The sequence below is a fragment of the Pseudophryne corroboree genome, chromosome 1, assembly GCF_028390025.1.
Source record: "Pseudophryne corroboree isolate aPseCor3 chromosome 1, aPseCor3.hap2, whole genome shotgun sequence".
Taxonomy (NCBI): domain Eukaryota; kingdom Metazoa; phylum Chordata; class Amphibia; order Anura; family Myobatrachidae; genus Pseudophryne; species Pseudophryne corroboree.
Genome location: NC_086444.1, coordinates 1212854582 through 1212876336, shown reverse-complemented (window position 1 = coordinate 1212876336; position 21755 = coordinate 1212854582). Strand labels below are relative to the sequence as shown.

General features: G+C 46.0%; 1 protein-coding gene across 1 annotated transcript in view; it reads left to right on the top strand.

Moving 5' to 3' along the window:
- Nucleotides 1-1027: 1027 nt before the first annotated feature.
- Nucleotides 1028-21755, top strand: part of LOC135051692 (vomeronasal type-2 receptor 26-like) — a gene marked incomplete at its 5' end in the record, with an annotated part of 134482 nt that continues 113754 nt past the window's right edge. Inside the window, 2 exons of the mRNA XM_063957403.1 lie at nt 1028-1665; nt 12890-13181. Coding sequence (XP_063813473.1) covers nt 1028-1665; nt 12890-13181 — 930 coding nt within the window. The remainder of the gene's footprint in view (nt 1666-12889; nt 13182-21755) is intronic.

Here is a 21755-nt window from a genome sequence, read left to right as displayed (position 1 = left end):
TGCAGCCTGACTGTAAGTCGCTTAAAAGTGTTGATGCTTTTTTTACGGCACTGGGCATGTTGTATGATGACCCTGACAAGACGGCCTCAGCCGAGGCTCAGATTTCGATCCTTAAGCAAGGGCGAAGGCCAGTTGAGGTTTACTGTACGGAGTTTCGGAGGTTGGCCCATGATACCCAGTGGAATGACCCAGCCCTGAGACACCAGTACCGAAGAGGTCTTTCTAACCAGATAAAGGACCAACTGGTACAATATCCCTTGCCTGATAGCTTGGATCAGCTCATGCAGTTATCCATCCGGGTGGATAGACGGCTGAGAGAGCGTAGGCTTGAAAGGGAGACTGAGATTTCCTTCCTTCCCAAGGGAACCTCAGACTCTGAGGAATTTTCTGAGGAGCCTATGCAGATTGGGGCTACCCGCCTCTCCTCGCGTGAGAAGACGCGGAGGAGACAGCAGGGGTTGTGTTTGTACTGTGGGAATAAAGGTCATGTGGTAGTATCATGCCCAGAAAAGCCGGAAAACTTCAGGGCCTAAGGGTGATGGGAAATATCCTGTCAGGCCAGAAGTCAGAATTTCCCAAGAAGACTTTTATCATTCCGGTGACCTTGAAGATCCTCGGTCAAACTGTCAAGACTGAGGCCTTTGTGGACAGTGGGGCCGACGGGGTTTTTATGGACCGCCAATTCGCCCTGAAACACTCTGTTCCCTTAGTACCCTTGGCATCGGAAATTGAGATTTGTGGGTTAAATGGGGAACCATTATCCCAAGGTAAAATTACCTCTTGCACTAGCCAGATTTCTTTGTTTATTGGAGCCACACACTCTGAAAAATTGTCCTTTTATGTGACTGTCTGTACTTTTGCCCCATTGGTGTTGGGGTTACCCTGGTTAAGGGCCCACAATCCTCAATTTGACTGGGTCTCTGGGGAGATTCTTAGTTGGGGTACTGATTGTTTCAGGAGTTGCTTGAGCCTTCCAGTCAGGCTCTCGCAGCTAAGTTTGCCAGGATTGCCAGGGTGTTATGCAGATTTTGCGGACGTGTTCTCCAAAAAAGTTGCAGAGGTACTACCTCCCCATCGCCCCTATGACTGTGCCATTGATTTGTTGCCAAATGCTAAGCTTCCCAAGAGCAGGTTGTACTCCCTGTCACGTCCTGAGACTCAGGCTATGGCAGAGTACATTCAGGAGAACTTGGCTAAGGGATTTATCAGACCTTCACAGTCTCCAGTTGGGTCGGGGTTCTTCTTCGTGGGTAAAAAGGACGGTTCGTTGCGACCCTGCATCGACTTCAGGGAATTGAACCGTATCACGATTAAAAACTCATACCCACTGCCTCTCATTTCGGTCTTGTTTGACCAGCTTCGTACTGCCACCATTTTTTCTAAGATTGACCTACGCGGTGCGTACAATCTAATCCGAATAAGAGAGGGGGATGAATGGAAGACTGCCTTTAATACCCACTCAGGGCATTATGAATATTTGGTGATGCCTTTTGGGCTCTGTAATGCCCCGGCAGTCTTCCAGGATTTCATGAATGATGTGCTCAGGGAATATTTGGATAGATTCTTGGTTGTATACTTAGATGACATCCTAATCTTCTCCCATTCCCTGGAGGAACATCGGAAGCATGTACGCTTAGTCCTCCAGAAACTCAGAGACCACCGGCTTGGGGCGAAGCTGGAGAAGTGCGAATTTGAAGTTCAGCAAATCGCATTTCTAGGATATATTATCTCCCCAGAAGGTTTCCAAATGGAGGGTTCCAAGGTACAGGCTGTCCTGGATTGGGTGCAGCCCACTAGTTTGAAGGCGCTTCAGCGTTTCCTGGGCTTTGCGAATTTTTATAGACGATTTATCGCTGGATTTTCGTCTATAGTGGCGCCCTTGGTGGCACTCACTAAGAAAGGGGCGGATGTTGCTCACTGGTCTTGTGAGGCTAAAGCGGCTTTTGCCCGTCTCAAAAGGGCATTTGTTTCGGCCAAGGTGCTGCGACACCCAGATCCAGAGCGTCCTTTTGTGGTGGAGGTGGGTGCCTCTGAGATGGGTATTGGGGCAGTGCTTTCTCAGATGGGAGTGTCTGATAATCGCCTTCATCCCTGTGCTTACTTTTCCCGTAAATTTTCGCCTGCCGAGATGAATTATGACGTGGGTAACCGGGAATTGTTGGCTATTAAGGATGCACTCGAGGAGTGGAGACACTGGCTTGAGGGGGCTAAGTTTGTGGTCTCAATTCTCACTGACCATAAGAATCTGGCATATTTAGAGTCAGCGAAGCGTCTCAATGCCAGGCAGGCACGATGGGCTTTGTTTTTTGCTCGCTTTAATTTTTTGATAACATATCGCCCTGGGTCAAAAAACATCAAGGCTGATGCGCTCTCGCGGAGTTTTGCTCCAATCCAGGAGACCACCGAGGAGCCGTTGCCCATTGTTTCCCCATCATGTATTAAAGTGGGCATTACCCAGGACCTCTTATCATTAGTCCTTAGAGCACAGGAGCAGGCTCCTCCAGACCTTCCGGTAGGTCTTTTGTTTGTGCCTCCTAGGTTAAGACAGCGAGTGTTCCTGGAATTCCATGCCAAGAAGTCGGCAGGTCACCCGGGTATTGCCAGAACTCGGGAGTTGCTATCTAGGGCGGTGTGGTGGCCCTCTGTGGCTAAGGATGTGGATCAGTGGGTTCGGGCATGTGACATCTGTGCCCAAAATAAGACTCCTAGAGGGGTTCCTGTTGGCCCATTACATCCACTCTCTATTCCATCTAAGCCATGGACCCACATTTCAATGGATTTTGTGGTGGACTTGCCCAAATCCTCGGGGATGACAGCCATCTGGGTTGTCGTTGACAGGTTTTCGAAGATGGCGCACTTCGTTCCACTGGTTGGGCTGCCATCAGCCAGACGCCTGTCTGAATTATTTATGCTGCATGTTGTGCGTCTCCACGGGTTGCCACTTGATGTGGTCTCTGACCGCGGATCCCAGTTTGTGGCCAAATTCTGGAGGGCATTTTGTTCCGATCTCCAGATTTCTGTCAGCTTGTCGTCAGGCTACCATCCGCAGTCTAATGGGCAGACTGAAAGGGTGAACCAGTCCTTGGAGCAGTTCCTCAGGTGTTATGTCTCCAAGTGTCAGACTGACTGGGTTGCTCATCTGTCCATGGCGGAGTTTGCCTATAACAACGCGGCTCACTCTGCTACAGGGATCTCTCCCTTCCTTTGTGTGTATGGGCATCATCCTAAGGCCAATTCTTTTGACCCCCTGGACTCCACGCCTGGTGGTTCCTCTATGGTTTCGGTCCTTAGAGGTATTTGGCGGAAAGTGAAGAAAGCCCTTGTGTCTGTGTCATTAGTGACCAAAAGGGTTTTTGATAAGCGGAAAAGACCCTGCAGCTTCAAATTAGGAGACTTCGTCTGGTTGTCTACCAAGAATTTGAAGTTGAGACAGCCATCTCATAAGTTAGGCCCCCGGTTCATCGGCCCTTATAAGATCACCAGGGTTATCAATCCGGTGGCATTTCAGTTAGATCTGCCCCGTTCTTTGGGTATCAATAAAACATTTCATTGTTCCCTTTTAAAACGGGCGATTAGTAATCCTTCTTCCAGTGGAAGACCTTCCCCTCTTCTGATACGTGGTCAGAGGGAGTTTGTTGTTGAAAGGATTCTTGACTCCAAGGTGGTTCGGGGTCGGCTGTCATTTTTGGTGCACTGGAAGGGGTATGGCCCGGAGGAGCGGTCGTGGGTGCGCAGTTGTGATCTTCATGCCCCCAGACTGATACGCTCTTTCTTCTCGCAGTTCCCCGATAAACCCGGTGGTAGGGGTTCTTTGACCCCTCGTCAGAGGGGGGGTACTGTTAGGGTCTCCTGCCCTGTGCTGCCACGTCGTCATGGCAACCGGGAGACAAGTGCTAGTGGAGTAACCTGAGCGCAGCTGATACTCCGGTTCGGGTCTTTTGCTGTGCAGTGGTTATAGGCTCTGTGCACGGCAGGGGATCCGGTGCTGGTTTTTGTGCTCACAGTCTGTGAGGTCTGAGTGGGGCGTGGACAGCACCTGCTTTATAAGGCCTCTTTTCAGAGTAAGCAGATGCTGCTGAATCTTTGTTGGTTAGTCAGTTCATGAAAGTTAGCCAGTACTGTGTAGCTTTGTATTTGTTTGTTGCTTACTGCAAATAGGCCTGGGGATTTGGTATTACACTCTGCCAATCCAGACCTAGCAGTAAGACTGGAGTCAGTCGTTTAGCTTGCTGGGGTTCTGTTACTACTCTGTGAACTTAGCAAGTTTGCGGCTGTATTCTAAGACTTGCCTGTCTAATCCTGTCTCACTGTGCTAGGTGTCAGGGGTCAGTTTAGTGGCAGTAAGCTAAAACCTGTGCACTGCAAGTGAGAATTAGGATTGTGGAGACTCTCCTTGTGTCTATCATTCCATCTCTGACCAAGGAGTTTACTGCCACACCCGTTGGTAACCCTTTAGGGTTTTGCTGTTGCCCTTAACAACAGCATTTCGGGTTCTCTACGTATTAAAACACAACATCTTGCTTTTTCCATCTGAGCAGTTCTAATACAAGGGAGATACCCAGTTCCTTAGCCTCTGGGCTTCTCTGTTCACTTTGTGTGTATTTTGTTACCCTATCACCTTCTGTGTACGTTATGTCATATTCCCCAGTTTGTCTGTGAGTCCATTTGTTTTGCATAACAGTTCAAACACCAGTACATTCCTGCAGACACTGGAGTGCATAACAGTTCTGACACCAGTACTTTCCTGCAGGCACTGGTGTGCATAACACTCACTCCCTCTTACTTAATAAGGAACCCTTCAGGTCCTGGCATCCTGAAACTAGTGGCCCAGCTCTCCGGATCCCACTGTCCATAGCAGTCATATCACCTGGACACTAACTGCCTTCATGAGCCCCGACTCATGGGAAAGGCTCTGTTTAAACCCAACACCCTGGTGCTGGCTGATGAAGCAGCTTCTTGGGCTAAAAAGCCTATAAGACCTCATCTGGGCCAAATGGATGGGAACCTGGTCCATCCACACTTCCCATCCACCCCCAGGACCCTGTGTGTAGTTTACAGGTGGCAAAGTACCTCTCCTGTCACTATATATATATATATATATATATATAGGTGTCAGCATGGTTGGTGTGTGTATATACAGTATATATATATATATATATATATATATATATATATATACACACACCAAGAAACACATGCTGACACCTATATATGTACCGACAGAAACATGCTGACACCTATGCAAACACTGACATACACACGCTGACACGTGTCCCAAGGCTCCATCATGCTCGACCATTGTTTATTTATACCTACAAGAGTACACGTACGTGCACGAAAGTTAAGTGGTGGAGCGGTCGGACCAGGCCTCCCAGGACTTCCTTGCCCGGCCAGTACCTGTAGTGTTAATGGCTCAGTGCTGTTGTGCAATTTGGTTCATGGCCATGGATGCAATGTTCTATGTTGATAGTGTTTCTTCCCTCTTTTTCTGTCTCACTGTTCCAGCTGTGCTCTCATACTCCCCAATCCATCGCTGCACTGCTTCGTGGGCCGCATATAGAGGTTCCGATACCAGCTGCTCCCCTCTGCTTCCTGAGTGCCGGGGGAGGGCTGGCTAATAGTGATGGGGAGGCAGTGCCTCCAGAGATCACAGCCAGGCATTTAGGAATAACAGGGCTCCCATGCCTGTATAGCCAGCCAATCTTACAGCCAATCAAGCCATGCTGATTTGGACCTAGCCCCAGAAGTACAGTAAGTAAGTTTATGAATGTTTCTGGATGCAACCACCTTGCAGCGATCACCAACTATCTCCCGGTCACCCCTGTCACATCAGTCCCACACTATCTCCATATCACCCAACTCCATGCCACCCTTGCCTCCTTGTCACCCCTTTCCTTCCCAGTCAGCCACTATATCCCTGTCAACCACTATGTCCCCATCACCCACTATCTCCTAGTCACCAGCTCCATCATCCTCTGCCTCTCCCTGTCACCCTTTGCCTTCTGCTGTCACCCTCTGTCTTTCCCTATTTACCTCTCATTGTCACCTTCATCTACCTTTGGTCTACTTTATTTTATTACCGCACCATTCCCTTTCCCCAGTGAGTCCTGCTTCCTGTATTCCGACAAGTGTGTTTCCAGACTGACACATGAGGTGAGCGGCATAGAGAAGAAATTATGAGGTTACCTGTAACAGCACCACCATTTGCTAACCAGCTGGAGACCAGCAGGGACACTGCAGTCTGTATGACCATCATTGAAGCAGTTAAGCAGAACATAGTGACCTGGGAACATGTCCTCCCCTCTCCCTCTCTCTACCCCGGTCTCTCTCTCACTCCCATGTCTTTGTCTTTCTATCCCAGTCTCCATCTCACTGCCTCTCTCTGCCCGTGGTATCTCTCTATTCCTCTCTCCCATGTCTCCCTCTTTCACTCTCCCTGGTGTCTATATTTTCTCTATCTCCCCCATGTCTTCATCTCTCTCTCTCTGCCCCTGGTCTCTCTCTCCCATTTTCTCTTTGTTTCACCCAACTCCTGGTCTCTATCCCTCTCTCTCTGACCCTGGTCTCTCTCTCATATCTTTCCCTATCTCTCATTGCTCTCTCTCTCTCTCTCTCTCTCTCTCATGTCTCCCTCTCTCTCTGCCCTTTGTCTGTATCATGTTTTCCTCTCTCTCTGCCCCTGTCTCTCTCCCCCATGTCTTCATCTCTCTATGCCCCTGGTCTCTCTCTATCTCTTCATGTCGTCCTCTCTCTCTCTACTTCTGGTCTCTCTCTACCCCATGCTTTCCTCTTTCTCTGCTCCCATGGCCTATTTTCTCAGCCCCTGTTTTCTCATTCCCCCCATTGTCATCCTATCTCTCTGCCCCTGGGCTCTTTCTGTATCTCGCATGTATTCCTCTCTCTCTGCCCATGGTCTCTATCTCCACATGTAACTCTCTCCCTTTGCCTTTGTCTCTCTCTCTCCCTCTCTCTCTCTGCCTGTGGTCTCTCTCTCTCATGTCTCTCTCTCTCTCTCTATGCCTCTGATCTCTCTCTGGCCCTGGTCTCTCTCCCCAATGTTTCCCTCTCACTCTACCCATTGTCTCTCTCTCCACGTCTCCCTTTCTTTATCCCTGGTCTCATTGTCTCTCTTTCCCCATGTTGCCCTCTCTATCTGATCCTTGTCACTTTATGCCCCCATGTCTCCCTCTGTCGCATAACTTTTCTCATTGTCTCTCTCTACCCCATGTTGCCCTCTCTCTCTGCCCCAGGTCTCTCTCTACCCCCATGTACCTCTCTATCTCTGCTTCTGGTCTCTGTCCCCCATGTCTCTCCCTCTCTCTCTGCCCCTAGTCTCTCTGTGTCTTTCTCTCTGCACATGGTATGTCTTACTTTCTCTCTCCCATGTCTCCCTCTGTCTCTGACTCTGTTCTCTCTCCCATCTATGTCTCCCTCTCTCTGACCCTTGTCTCTCTCTACCACCTTGTCTCCATCTCTCTCTGCCTCTGGTCTCTGTCTCCCATGGCTCCATTTCTTTCCGCTCTTGGTCTCTCTCTCCCCATGTCTCCATCTCTCTCTGCCCCTGGTCTCTGTGTCTCTCTCTATGTCCATGATGTGTCTCTCTTACTCTCTCCTATGTCTCCCTCAACTGTGACCCTGGTCTCTCTCTCCAACCCCATGTCTCTTCTCTCTCTGTCTCTGGTCTCTCTCTCTACCTCTACTCTCTCCCCATGTCTCTCTCTTTCTTTTCCCATGTATCTCTCTCTTTCTGTCACTTGTCTCTTTGCCTCTCTCTCTCTCTTTTTCTCTCTGCCCCTGGTCTCTCACAACTACTTATCCAAAAAGTGAAATTAGTGCACACAGGGATTTAGTTATTTTTTTTATAAACATTGGGGTCACAATTCTTCATGTTGCCTTGGGTGCCATAGACCATAGTTATGCTTCTTCTTAAAATGCATTCTTAACACATGCTGGTTAAGACCCTGACTGCAGGCTTTGTCAAAAATGTTTCTAAATAGTACACACTCCATTGTCTGGCTCAGGGGGAGGTGTGTTCATCAGTATTTTCAGTAATCTAATTAGCAGAAGGAGTGTTGCATGGCAGAAAGGAGCAAAGTTGCAGACAAACTTTCTTGGGGTGTGCAAAGTGTAGCCAGGGAGAGATTAAAAACTCAGATATTTAAACGTGAAGATGGATTTTACTGTTGTATGCTTATAGCAGAGATAAAATATCAACCAATCAGCTCCTGCAGGGACGTGCAGTCAGGGGAGGCAGGGGAGGCAGTGCCTCCCCTGTCATTATGATTAAAATAATAGAAAGAAGATACATAAGACATATTCTGTGTCATATGTACCCTCTTTATATTAATATAATCATTTTAGCCCATCTAATACGTTTGGGAGGCACTGACAGCTAGTGCCTCCCGTAGCTAGTGATAACGGGACAAAGCGGGGGGGGGGCATGTGCTGGGCTGGAAAAGCCCATTACAAAAAGACTAGAATACGGCACTTATACAAGTGCCTCGCTGGCAGGGGAAGCACGCCCCTGCTAGCGAGGCACCTGTGATTGGACAGCGGATCCAGTGCTGGATCCGCTGGTCCAATCACATAGACGCGGCCGGGAGAAGCGGCGCCGGGACCAGTCATACTGCTCCAGCTGCGGCGGCGCTGGGATGCCCAGGAGTCCATGCAGGGCTGACTTCATAGTACGGTTCTTGCTGTTGCTGCCGCTGCTGGTCCGGCGCCTGTCACACACAGGCAGAGCCTGAAGACAGTGCAGCAGCAGCAGCGGTACATGGAGGAGGGGGAGAGCGGAAGACAGGAGTGCACCAGCAGTGGTACAGGGAGGAGGGGGAGAGCGGAACGGCAGATCTTCCTACTGTAATCTAGGTAAAGTGTGTTCCATGTCCCCCCCTCCCCCTACTAGCTAATGTGTGTGTTCCATGTCCCCCCTCCCCCTACTAGCTAATGTGTGTGTTCCATGTCCCCCCCCTCCGCCTACTAGCTAATGTGTGTGTTCCATGTCCCCCCCTCCCCTACTAGCTAATGTGTGTGTTCCATGTCCCCCCCTCCCCCTACTAGCTAATGTGTGTGTTCCATGTCCCCCCCTCCCCCTACTAGCTAATGTGTTTGTTTCATGTCCCCCCCCTCCCCCTACTAGCTAATGTGTGTGTGCCATGTCCCCCCTCCCCCTACTAGCTAATGTGTGTGTGCCATGTGCCCCCCTCCCCCTACTAGCTAATGTGTGTGTTCCATGTCTCCCCCTCCCCCTACTTGCTAATGTGTGTGTGCCATGTCCCCCCCTCCCCCTACTAGCTAATGTGTGTGTTCCATGTCCCTTCCTCCCCCTAATAGCTAATGTGTGTGTTCCATGTCCCCCCTTCCCCCTACTAGCTAATGTGTGTGTTCCATGTCCCCCCTCCCCCTACTAGCTAATGTGTGTGTGCCATGTCCCCCCCTCCCCCTACTAGCTAATGTGTGTGTTCCATGTCCCCCCCTCCCCCTACTAGCTAATGTGTGTGTGCCATGTCCCCCCCTCCCCCTACTAGCTAATGTGTGTGTTCCATGTCCCCCCCTCCCCCTACTAGCTAATGTGTGTGTTCCATGTCCCCCCTACCCCTACTAGCTAATGTGTGTGTTCCATGTCCCCCCCTCCCCCTACTAGCTAATGTGTGTGTGCCATGTTCCCCCCCTACTAGCTAATGTGTGTGTTCCATGTCCCCTCCCTCCCCCTACTAGCTAATGTGTGTGTGCCATGTACCCCCCTCCCCCTACTAGCTAAAGTGTGTTCCATGTCCCCCGCTGTCCCAAACGCTGGCTAATGTGCACGGCGACAGTGGCGGGAAGCCACAGACCCAGCGTGAATTGAGCGGCGCCCTCCTCCTCCCTCTCTCAGACAGAAGCCCCTGCTTGACGGCCAGCGGCTGTGTAGAGCGCACAGCCGCTCACCGCCGCCAGCCGCTCACTGCCGCCAGCCGCCCACCGCCGCCAGCCACTCACCGCCACCAGCCGCAACAAATGAGTCAGGTAATGTTCACCTGCTATCACCCTCTGTCCCTGTCGTTACTGTCCCTGTCCCTACTGTCACACTCTCTCTCCCTGTCGTCAATCTCTCTCCCTGCTGTCACTGTTGTCACTCTCTCTCTCTCCCTGCTGTCACTTTCATCTCTCTCCCTGCTGTCACTGTCTTCTCTCTCCTTGCTGTCACTATCAGCACTCTCTCTCTCTCCCTGCTGTCACTCTCTCTCCCTGCTGTCACTGTCGTCACTCTCTCTCCCTGTCGTCACTCTGGCTGTCCATGCTATCACAATTTCGGCTCATTCAGTGTGCTAGAATGTGAATTTCGGCTCAGTCAGTGTACTACAATGTGAATGTCGGCTCATTCAGTGTTCTACTATGTGAATGTCGGCTCATTCAGTGTGCTACAATGTGATGTCGGCTCATTCAGTGGGGTATATTTACTAAGGTCCCGATTTTGACCGAGATGCCGTTTTTTCTTCAAAGTGTCATTTCGGTAATTTACTAAGCAAAAATCTCGGCAGTGATGAGGGCATTCGTAATATTTTGGAAGTCCTTGGAAAAAATCACGAATCAATACACCATCGGTCAAATACGCCTGCAATTTGGTAGAAATTGGGAATTTACTAAAAAGTGCAAATCACAAACACTGCCGACAATAGCCAAACACTGCCGTGCAGAAATACAATTCGTAAAAAAAGTGCTAAAAAAAACCAGACCTGCTTTTTATCCCGTGTTTGGATAGGCATGCAGGGATCCATGAGATCCGTGCATGTTTATCAGTGGGAAGGGGATGGGAAAGTGTTCATTTTTTGGAAAAAAATTGCGTGGGGTCCCCCCTCCTAAGCAAAACCAGCCTCGGGCTCTTTGAGCCGGTCCTGAATGCAAAAATATGGGAATAAAAATGATAGAGGTTCCCCCACATTTAAACAACCAGCACCGGGCTCTGCGCCTGGTCCTGGTTCCAAAAATACGGGGGACAAAAAGCGTAGAGGTCCCCGTATTTCTAAGCGGAAAATCGCTGCAATGCGAAAAAAATTACAGAGCGAACAACTCGGAATGACCACCATAGTACTTTATAATCGTGCTCTGGTTCTATCTGTCCTCTGATGGAGCCAAAAGGAAATATGTAGTGCATAACTTCGTAGCTGGCAGTGGCGCAATTAGTAGTTTCTTGTCTGGCAGCAATAATTAATAGCTTCCTGGCTGGCAGCAATAATTAATAGATTCCTGTCTTGTAATGTTAATAGCTATTTCTTAGAAGAATACATAGAGTTTAAGAACGCTGTAGCTGAGACTCTGTCGCTATAAGCGCCTCCGTTAAACTTCTTTTGTTACAAGCTATATTTAGTGGTATAGACAGATGTAGGGCTGTATAAGTTCAGTGATGGCACCAGTGCTACAGTGAATGTTATCCCTCAGGCAGGTCCACTAGGTATCAACCTTGCAGTCTTCGGCTTAACATGAATACGGCACTATTATGTGCATAAGTCTTTAAGGTGCGGGTGTCACTGACAGAAGGGTGTTTGAGAAGATTCTGCAGCTGGGGTGAATACAATTAATCGAATGCCTCAATACACCTCTCCTGACGGCAGCTGCTATAGATCAATAGGTTGTACCTTTCAAGGAGCTCCAGCCATGCCTTCTGCTGTCACTCCTGCTGCTATCACCTTCTCCTGGGGCTGGCCCTGCTGTAGTTTACTGCCTCCACCTGCTGCGGTCAGGCCCGCCTTCCACTGCTGCAGTGCCTCCTCTGATGCCTCTCTGAAAGAGTAGCGCCGCCTATTCCCGCCTACCGGGAAGGGTCAATCACGCCTCCCGCTGACGTCGCTGGCACCTCCGCAAAGCCCCTGCTCTGCTGGGACACACCGCACACCGGAGATTACCAATGCAGTCCTTCACCAACCACCTTCGTCCTTCCTATCTGCTACTCTGGACCCTGCTCTTGCTCCCTACTCTCTATTCAGGCCTCTTCCCAGGCCTCACAGCGGGACTTCAACCTATAGCGAGTGGTTCTCCATTCTTCTCCTCGCGCCCACTGCCAGCCTGCAAGCCCTACTCCGGAAAGCTGCTGTCTGTAAGTCTGTTCTTTTTTCCAGCTGCATGCAGCCATCTGCCACGTGCCTGGGAACTTATTAGCTATGGTCCCGGTGGTGGGGCCAGTGTCAACTCCCCTTCATATTAATTAGGGGTATTTCTCTCCAATTATAGTAGCACTCTAGTATCCCTTCTGTGAGGGCATTTGAATATACATATAATCACTTTCAATAGCACCATAACTATAAATTATAGTGTGTATCATGCACGCAGAGACTTAGCAGGGTATTACACAAGGCCCGTTCTGTGAAAGTGCAGAAAGATCCTTGCAATGTTGCCCATAGTCCCTCTCTGCAACTGCCTGATTTAAAGGCAGTGATGATGAGGGGTGGGCAGTGGGTGGAGGGAGAGCTACATTCCAGTAAATGGGGTCATCTCACCCCATTTTCTGAGAGGGGAGAGTCCAGGGTCTGTGTGTCACCACGCAACCTTCCTGGCCTCCTATTTCCGTTGGCCGGCTGCACAAACTGAGGCCTACTCAACAGGCTGACTCTGTAGAACCGATGGTCATGATGTTGGATCCCAGTTTGCAATGTCATTTGCAGTGCTGGGATCACAGTTACATTACATGCACGAGGCATGTCTTCTACTGAGGCGTCTCTTCTGCTGAATGTCCCCCCTAGAATTTGGACGGAAATTCAATGTTGCTTCCATGCAGCATTGAACTTCTGGCCAGCTTGCTCTGAATCAGGTCATACAGCTGAATTCAATTTCCATGCATGTTAATATGAGTATACAAAAATAAAAGTTGTGAGTTGAAAAATGATTTTGCTAAAAATATTTTCTTTATCCACAGACCCCTAGTAAGTAATTACAGGAACTTTGTGGATTTTCATTTTGCCATTGAAGAGGTGAATAATGATCCTTATATTTTACCCAATGTGACTTTGGGATATCACATATATGATTCCTGCAACCATTGTAAGAAAGCTGTAAAAAGTGTGATACAAATATTATCCGGACCGGGTAGAACTGTTCCTAATTACTCATGTTCAAGGCAAGGAAAAATTGCAGGATTTATTGGAGATTTTGTATCAGAAACAACTTTGCCCATAGCACAACTACTGAGTGTGTATGGATACTCACAGGTGAGTAAAGTCTATATTATAAAGCAACAGTTCCAGAGACAGAATATTACTGGTTGTGGTCACAGTGGCTCAAATTCCGTATAACAGCCTGCGAGTAGCTTGCAGTAGTGAGGTATTGCTGATGTACTGTAGCATTAATATTTAATGTGTTAATTGTTTTTCATGTCAAACCAGACAACCACTGCTGCTCTCAACTCTTAAGGTGTGTACACACTGTCAGATAAATCTTGACTATCTAGTGTACTATCTAGTATAAATTATAGTCAAAATTGGCACTTAATCAAAATCGTACATAGGCCCTCATTCCGAGTTGATCGCTCGCTGCCGTTTTTCGCAGCACAGCGATCAAGTGAAAAAGCGGCAATTCTACGCATGCGCATGGTACGCAGCGCGCATGCGTTAATTACTTTTACACAAAACTTTGTAGTTTTAACCAAGCTCAAGCAACGTTTTTCAGTCGCTCGAGTGTTCGTAGTATGATTGACAGGAAGTGGGTGTTTCTGGGCGGCAACTCGGCGTTTACAGGGAGTGTGCTAAAAAACCGCAGGCGTTCCAGGCAAAAACGCAGGAGAGGCTGGAGAAACGGGTGAGTGGCTGGCTGAACGCAGGGCGTGTTTGTGACGTCAATCGAGGAACTAAACAGACTGCAGTCATAGCAAGATAGGAGTAGGTCTGGAGCTACTCAGAAACAGCATGACATTTTTCCTGTGCAGTTCTGCTAATCTTTCATTCGCACTTCTGCTAAGCTAAGATACACTCCCAGTAGGCGGTGGCCTAGAATGTGCACTGCTGCTAAAAGCAGCTAGCGAGCGATCAACTCGGAATGAGGGCCATAGACAAAATCTCAAGTAAAGATAGTGAAAATCTGTACTATCTGTGCTATCTGGGCTCTGGGGGAATTCAAGGGAAATTGCACAGTCAAAATCGGATATAGCAAGGATCTCACCCTGTGTACACACCTGGGGCAATATTTACTAATATTCGTGTTTGAGTCGGTTTGTGTAGTGTTTAAACTCGTTTTGTATCGGGTGCATTTTCATGCAACTTTTTGAATCCATATACGCAAAGTTACGAAGCAGTCGACTTTATGGTTGTCGTGTTTTCCGATGTCGATGCCAGTCGGTTTTTTTGGCACATTTACGGCCGTCATTGTCGTTTGCGTACGTGTTTTTGTTGGATTTGCTGTTTTTTTCACTAAGTTAAACGCGGCAGGGTTTTTTTTTTTCCGCGGACGCATTTTCACCTTTAGTTTCGATTTTCATCCCCGTTCGTGATTGGGTGTGTTTCAGATGGTAGGAGTGTCTGTGCGCAACCATATAAATATGCCCCAAACCGTCCGCACCTCGTGGGTTTAGTTAGTGGTGAGGAGGAGGGAGGTTGTGCTGTGGAGGTAGGTGATTTTGTGGTTTGAAGAGGAGTGGTGGTAGCGATTTCTGAGTGTGGTATTGTGTTTGAAAGTCGTTTTGTCATTCTTGTTGTCTTGTATTTTGTGGTTTTGTCTCATTTTTAGTCCAAGTTATTTTTCTTTATAGTCCCTTGTCTGTGTGTGTGTGTGTGTGTGTGTGTGTGTGTGTGTGTGTGTGTGTGTGTGTGTGTGGGGTGGGTGTGGGGGTGGGTGTGTGTGGGTGTGTGAGTTGTGTAGTGGTAGTGAATGAGTGTGTTGTTTGTCTTTTTTTTTCCCTGTGTTAACTGTTTAGACACACAATTATGTGTGACTCAGAGGTGGGTGAGGTGGAGGGTGTGAGTGAGGGGGAGGAGGTCGGTCAGGTGGAGGAGGTGAGTGTTAGTGAGGTTAGTGAGGTGGGTGAGGTTGCTGCAGCAGCCTCAAGTGATAGTGACAGTCAGAGTGCTCCGCAACCACGCACCACTACTAAGACTGGGCGGAATGTAAAGTTTAGTTTTGCTGAAAATGTGGCGTTGCTGCGTGAGCTGATGAAGTATCAGAGGCAAATATTTGGCCCTGAGTCCGCCAAGGTGCCAACACTGAGGAAGACAGTGTTGTGGGAGAAAGTTGTTGCTGCTGTCAATAGTGAAGGGGTGGTCAAGCGGACGGAGGACACGTGCCGCAAACGGTACTATGACATAAAGTGACGTGTCAAGTCCAAAATGACCAAGGAGGCCAAATCGGCTCAGAAAACCGGTGGTGGGCAGCCCTATATTGCAAGATATCTGGAGTATGAGGAGCCCATGCGGAGTGTAATACCGCCTGAAGTTGTCTCTGCAACCCATGTCCGGGATTCAGATCGGCCCAGGAAGAATGGTGAGCATGTGTATTTGCATTTACATTCTATGTTTGTTTTGTTTTTTTAAATGTGTGTCATATGGCATTGCATATTACTTCCATCTTCAACTGTGTGTCAGCCAATACATTGTTTTGGTTAATGTTTTATACAAAAGCCAATGTAACATCTTACTTTATTGTATGTCATGTGTTTTTCTGAAAGATATTTTGCATGTGTAGTTTGGACTTGGTGTGTCTCTGAATTGTCCTGCAATAATGTTTTCCTTTTGGGCGTTTTTTGAACAAAAATTGTGACTATGTTTTATATTTAAGTGGTCCATGTGCAATGTTTAAAAAACAGTGGTTGTCATGTTAGAGGCTGGAGTAGTGGAAAGTGGTTTGGAAACCACTTACATGTGTAATGTCATTATTAGATAATGTTACATTTTTAATCAAATAACACTATTTCTTTGATAATTTTTTGCTTGTATTTGTACCCTGACACGACACTCCAGTGTAATTTTAAAAAAATTGCTACATTTTTTTTGGCTCATATAGTGGTAATGTGTCTTTGGAGTGCCACATCACAGAACAATTTATATATTGCATCTGTAATATTTTTCCTTTCAATAAAAAATTAAGATGTGTGTGTTTTTGGTTGTTTTTTTTTTTGTTTTTTTTACTTGTGGCCTATGTCAGTGTCCTGTACATGTGTTCCTGTGTTGATTTTGCCATAGTGCATATGTCTATTGGACAATGTTTATTGTTTTATGTTTTTTATTTTTGTTTTTCCGGTCCTTATGTTTTTTTATTATACAAACCAAGCATTTCTAAAAGAATAAATGTTTATAAGCATAATGGGTGGATGTATACCCAATAGCATGAAATTTTATTTTATTTTATTTTATACAGTGTTAGAAAAAAGCAGTACTACTCGTCGGCCTGTAACTCCTATCACATCTGATGATGTTGACGCTGCGGAAGCAGGTAAAGTGTCCATTGTAGTATAGGGTATGCTTGTAAAGTAATGGCCATAACAAAATTGCACTTTCATTAAAAGGTCCATCAAAAGAAGTATGGAGCAGCAGAAGTGGCACTTCTGTAAGACATCACCACAAAAAACCTGTGGCCGAAAAGAAAGCAAGGTCGTATGTCCCGGCCCAAACACAGCAGGCTACCCCGCCATGAAGATTATCGCCCGTATGTTCTGTCCCCCCACTCCAAGTTTTGGACACACCTCCAAGATGTCATCCACACTCCCCTCATCTTGATTGTGAGTATCAAACTGAAATAAATGAGATAAATTTCAGAACGTAATCAAAATATTTCATAACCGCATTAAGTCAAAACACATCAAAAACTTAAATACTTACCGCAGTAAGTAAAAGCTGAAATGGAATCCAAGCTAAATGGCCTTGTCCACATCCAGTAAAGATATGTATGTCCACTTGACCCATACAGTATGACATTGTGTGTAAGGTTGTTTTTCCAAATTTCACATGTGTGTTTGAGGTAACATTGCAAAATACATATAAAAACATTACTATGTGTGTTTGATCAAAGCTATAAGGTAACACATTATGTATTCCAATGTGTTTTTATGGTGGAGTATGTGTGAGCTACAATAAAACTAAAGTGTTTGCTTTCACAATTAAGTAACCAGACACATTTGCCACAAACAGGCATATGTATGTATTTAAGCTATGAGTGATGATGTTGCTAGGCAGAATAGTTGAAAGCAACAGTGAATGACATGTGTTCCATGTGTAGTGATTTGTTTACATTTCTCAAACATATGGATAGCTAACGGAGATTTGTTTAACATTTCAGCTTCTAGTCCTGGGAACAGCATCCCTCCGCAACAACAGCAACACAGTGACATGGAGGAGACAAACATCTTAGAAATGCAGCCATTAAGGCAAGGAATGAGCCCCCCAGCACCTGTGAGTACACCACCACAGCAAAGCACACCACCACCACAACACAGCCCAACAACACCAGGAACACAAGGCCCTGATCAGGTGTTTTGGTCCATTTGGGCTAGACAGCAGGCCACTAATGAAGATTGCCTGTGTAGGCAGACACAAATGTTTACAAGCCTACCATCTCACCTCAGAAGAATATCAAGAAATCTGAGTAGACAAAATGAACAAACAACCAGAATAGGCAATTCCATGGAACTCATGCGTACAGACATTACACAGGTCATGGGCAACTTACAGCGCATAATGGAAAAACAGCACAGACTAATGGAAGAACAGCACAGACTAATGGAAGAACAGCACAGACAACAGCAAAGTTATATGAACATTTTTCAAAACAATCAAAAGATGAATGAAAGTTTATTCTGAAAAGTAGACAATCAAAATGCTGCTACACGTGAAATCAATGCCACCCTCACTAACCGGAATGAAACACTCAGATGCATGCACCAACAGCAAACAAGCAGCAGTTCTGGTATGACTACTCCAAATATCACGCCAGTCTCATCACCACCAAGACGCTCCACCAGAGCACGCCAACATGACAGTGCTAAAGGGAAAGGGCAAGACAAGCAGCCACCAAAAAAAAACGTTAAAAAATACAAGTTAGACATTTGTGATAAGTAACTCAAAATAGTTAGTAAGTGTATGTTTGGCTAAAAATATATAACACTTAGCTCCTTGACAATTTTTACAACATCATTAATTATTAGTTGTACAAACAACAACATAAAATTTGTACGCACATTTATTCTTTACTATTTTTTTTTTTGGTATTGGAGGAGGGAAATGTTGATGGAGCCACACATACATGTTAGCAGGAAGTAAACTGACCACTTGATTTTTTTCTAATCATTACTCTTTCTAGATTCCAATAATTCTCTTTTCCTGCAGACACAATAATTGCCAGCCAGGCAGATTGTCTTTAGCAGGAAGTAAACTGACCACTTGATTTTTTTCTAATCATTACTCTTTCTAGATTCCAATCATTCTCTTTTCCTGCAGACAATCCAAATTACAATGTTATTGATACATATTTTACCTGTCTTCTCTATACAACATTACAAGAAGAACACAATTGAGTTGCGTAAAAAGCTTTTAATATGTTGGCTTTGAATTTTTTATAAACATTGACAAAATGAATGTCAGTATTGTTGGGACATGTTTGCGTGTGTTAAAGATTAGTAAGAATGTTATTACACATGATGCTGAAACAAACAAATATGTACTTTTTAAACAAACATCAAAGAATGTGTATAATAATGTATACATGTGGCAAACTGTATTTACTTACACATCATCAAGTTTACTGCATCAAACATTAGGAAAGAAATTATTCCTGATTACAGTAAGTTTGTGTGTCTTAAATATGATGGTGAAACACACATAGGGACACATGTATTCCTCAAAGCTAACATATTATATGTTGAGGAGTGTTTTTTGGGAACACAGGTTCTCAAACTCGGCCCTCAGGAACCCACCCTGTGCATGTTTTGGAGGTCACCTCACAGAATCACAAGTGACATAATTAGCTCCACCTGTGAACCTTTTAACATATGTCTGTGAGTAATTCATACACCTGTGCTTCTACTGGGTTACGTGAAAAACATGCACTGTGTGTGGTCCTGAGGGCCGAGGTTGTGAACCTGTGCATTAGGATGTTACACACAATGATAAAGTGAAATACTAATTGGATTATGTGGGCTTGTAAGAAATTAGCACTGCAAGTTTACGATCACTTATCCAGACTTAATGCATGCCACTCATAATCTGTTGTTTTGAGTTTAAAAATATACAAAATACACATGCAACATTTGTTTTTCATAAAGCGTCAGGAGACAGACACATTCTGAGTAATGGTTTTGGCAATACAAATGGCAAAACATCTATTTATGATTACACAACAAATGAAATAAGCAAACCAAACTTACCTTAGAAATAGCGAGTGATGATCTCTTGCCTAACCTGCCTCCCTACATCTGTACTCCAAGTATCACCAGATGTCTCTAATTCCTCTGCTTGCTGGCTGATTTCTTCCTCCTCCTCCTCCTCCTCCTCCTCCTCCTCCTCCTCCTCCTCCTCCTCCACATGTGGCAGATGTTGTTGCAAACACATGTTATAAAGAAAGCAGCAGCAGAACACAATTTGAGTCACCTTGGAGGGACTATACAACAAAAGGCCACCAGACTTATCCAGACACCGAAACCTAGATTTCAGCACACCAAAACATCTTTCAATCACATTCCGTGTGGACTTATGTGCATGATTGTAATTGTGTATCAGGTCGGGACAATGGAGTTAGAAGCCAAGAGAAACAGCCATATCCTCCATCACCTAAAAGACAGATATAGTAACGTGATTCATGTTAAGCTACAGCAACACATATGTAACACACTGTGTATTAACCTGTAGAAGGCATAAGGAAGTGAAAAACCAGTGATATGTGCAAGGTAATAAAGGCAGCAGACAATCTGTTCTTAAATGTTAATTTACATATTGGAGCTGATTGGCTGGTGCCTTTATCACCTTGCACAGATCACTGGTTTCTCACTTCCTTATGCCTTCTACAAGTTAATACATGTGCACCTGTATTTGGACAAAGTATACGCAGGCATACACATATCAAATTACATAACCAGCAGCCATCCATCTGGCATTTGTCTGTCCTCAAACTTATCAAAGAGGGATGACTGACTGAGGATGAAGGAGTCATGGCAGCCCCCAGGGTAACCAGCAACAACACTCATTATTTTGAGATTTGCATCACAAACCAACTGCACATTTGTGGAGTGTTCGAAATGGCGATTCGTATATATATGTGCTGCCTGCCCCTAGGTGGTCTCAGCTGAATGTGTGTGCAATCTATGGTTCCAAGCATTTTGGGCATGCCAGCCAGCTCATAGAAATCTACCCTGACGGCATGCTACTGAGACTCCTGGGTAGGGAAGCAGATTGAGGCCTCGATGTGGGGCTGCAAAACAGCCAACACCTGTGTGTATATTTTAAAGAACAATACACATGAGATTTTAGGACAGAACTGGCCACCGAGAAATTAAAACAAACATAAAACAGAAGAGGTAGTTAGGTATACATCACCTGTGTTAAGATTCTGGAAAATGAGAGCTGTGAGATTCCTATGACATCCCCAGACACAGCCTGAAAGCTGCCAATAGCCAGAAAGTGCAACACAGCCAGGAGTTTGTGCAGGTCTGAGACAGAGCGAGAGCGTGCTGTCTCAGGGTCTAGGCCCAGTTTGACAAGGTCATACAGACGGAAAATGTTGTTACGATTTAGACGGAACATCTGTATGACCTTATCATCGGACAATGCCTTCAAGTTTAAACGCCCCCTAAAAAAACGAGGCCTGCGCAGCCTCCACGGAACCTGTACAACCTGCTGACCATGTTCAGTTTCTTGGCCCTGGGTACTTACAGGCTGATGTCTGAGTCTGAGGAATCCCACAGCACACAAAAGATCACTGGCCCACAGTCCTGCTGCCATTTCTGAGTGTAGGTGTATTGAAATGGGCCTAAGATCCTTTTATAGGCATCCTAATTCAGGTGTGATTGATTTTTGAGTTGCAACACATGTAAACACGATTGAAAAAAGCAGGCCTATTTTTTTTGCCGCTTTTTTTACCGATTTGCAAAAAAATACGACCGCAATTGAGCACTCAAAAACTAACACCCAAATACGAATGAATAGTGAATACCCGTATTGTATAAAATAACAGCCGCGTTTGGCCGATGGTCTATTAATTCGTATTTCTGAACATTGTCATTCAAACCATTACGAATAGCCCAAACACTGCCGAGATTGGTGCTCAGTGAATTACCGGATTGGGACTTAGAAAAAAAAAACACAAAACGGACAAACTCGAATTCTTAGTAAATATTGGCTCTGTAGGCTATTACATTTGAACAAGGACATCATTTGCATGCCTGTCAGCCAATCACAATTTCCACAAAACACATTTGACATCTTTATTCCTACACCAGAGGTTCACAAATGCAGTCCTCAAGGGACCTCAACAGTCCAGGTTTTAAGTATATCCATGGCTCAGCACAGCTGGTTAAATTAAATTGACTAGGATAAAGATGTAGCCATGCTCATCGTGGCTATATCATGCTGTGATCGCACCTTGGGTCCAATTCAGACATGATCGCTAGCAAGTGATTTTTGCAGCCCTGCGATCAGATAGTCGCCGCCTACAGGAGGAGTGTATTTTAGCTGTGCAAGTGTGCGAACTCATGTGTAGCAGAGCTGTACAGATTTTGTGCAGTCTCTGCGCAGCCCAGGACTTACTCAGCCGCTGCGGTTACTTCAGACTGTTCAGGACCGGAATTAACATGAGACACCCTCCCTTCCAAC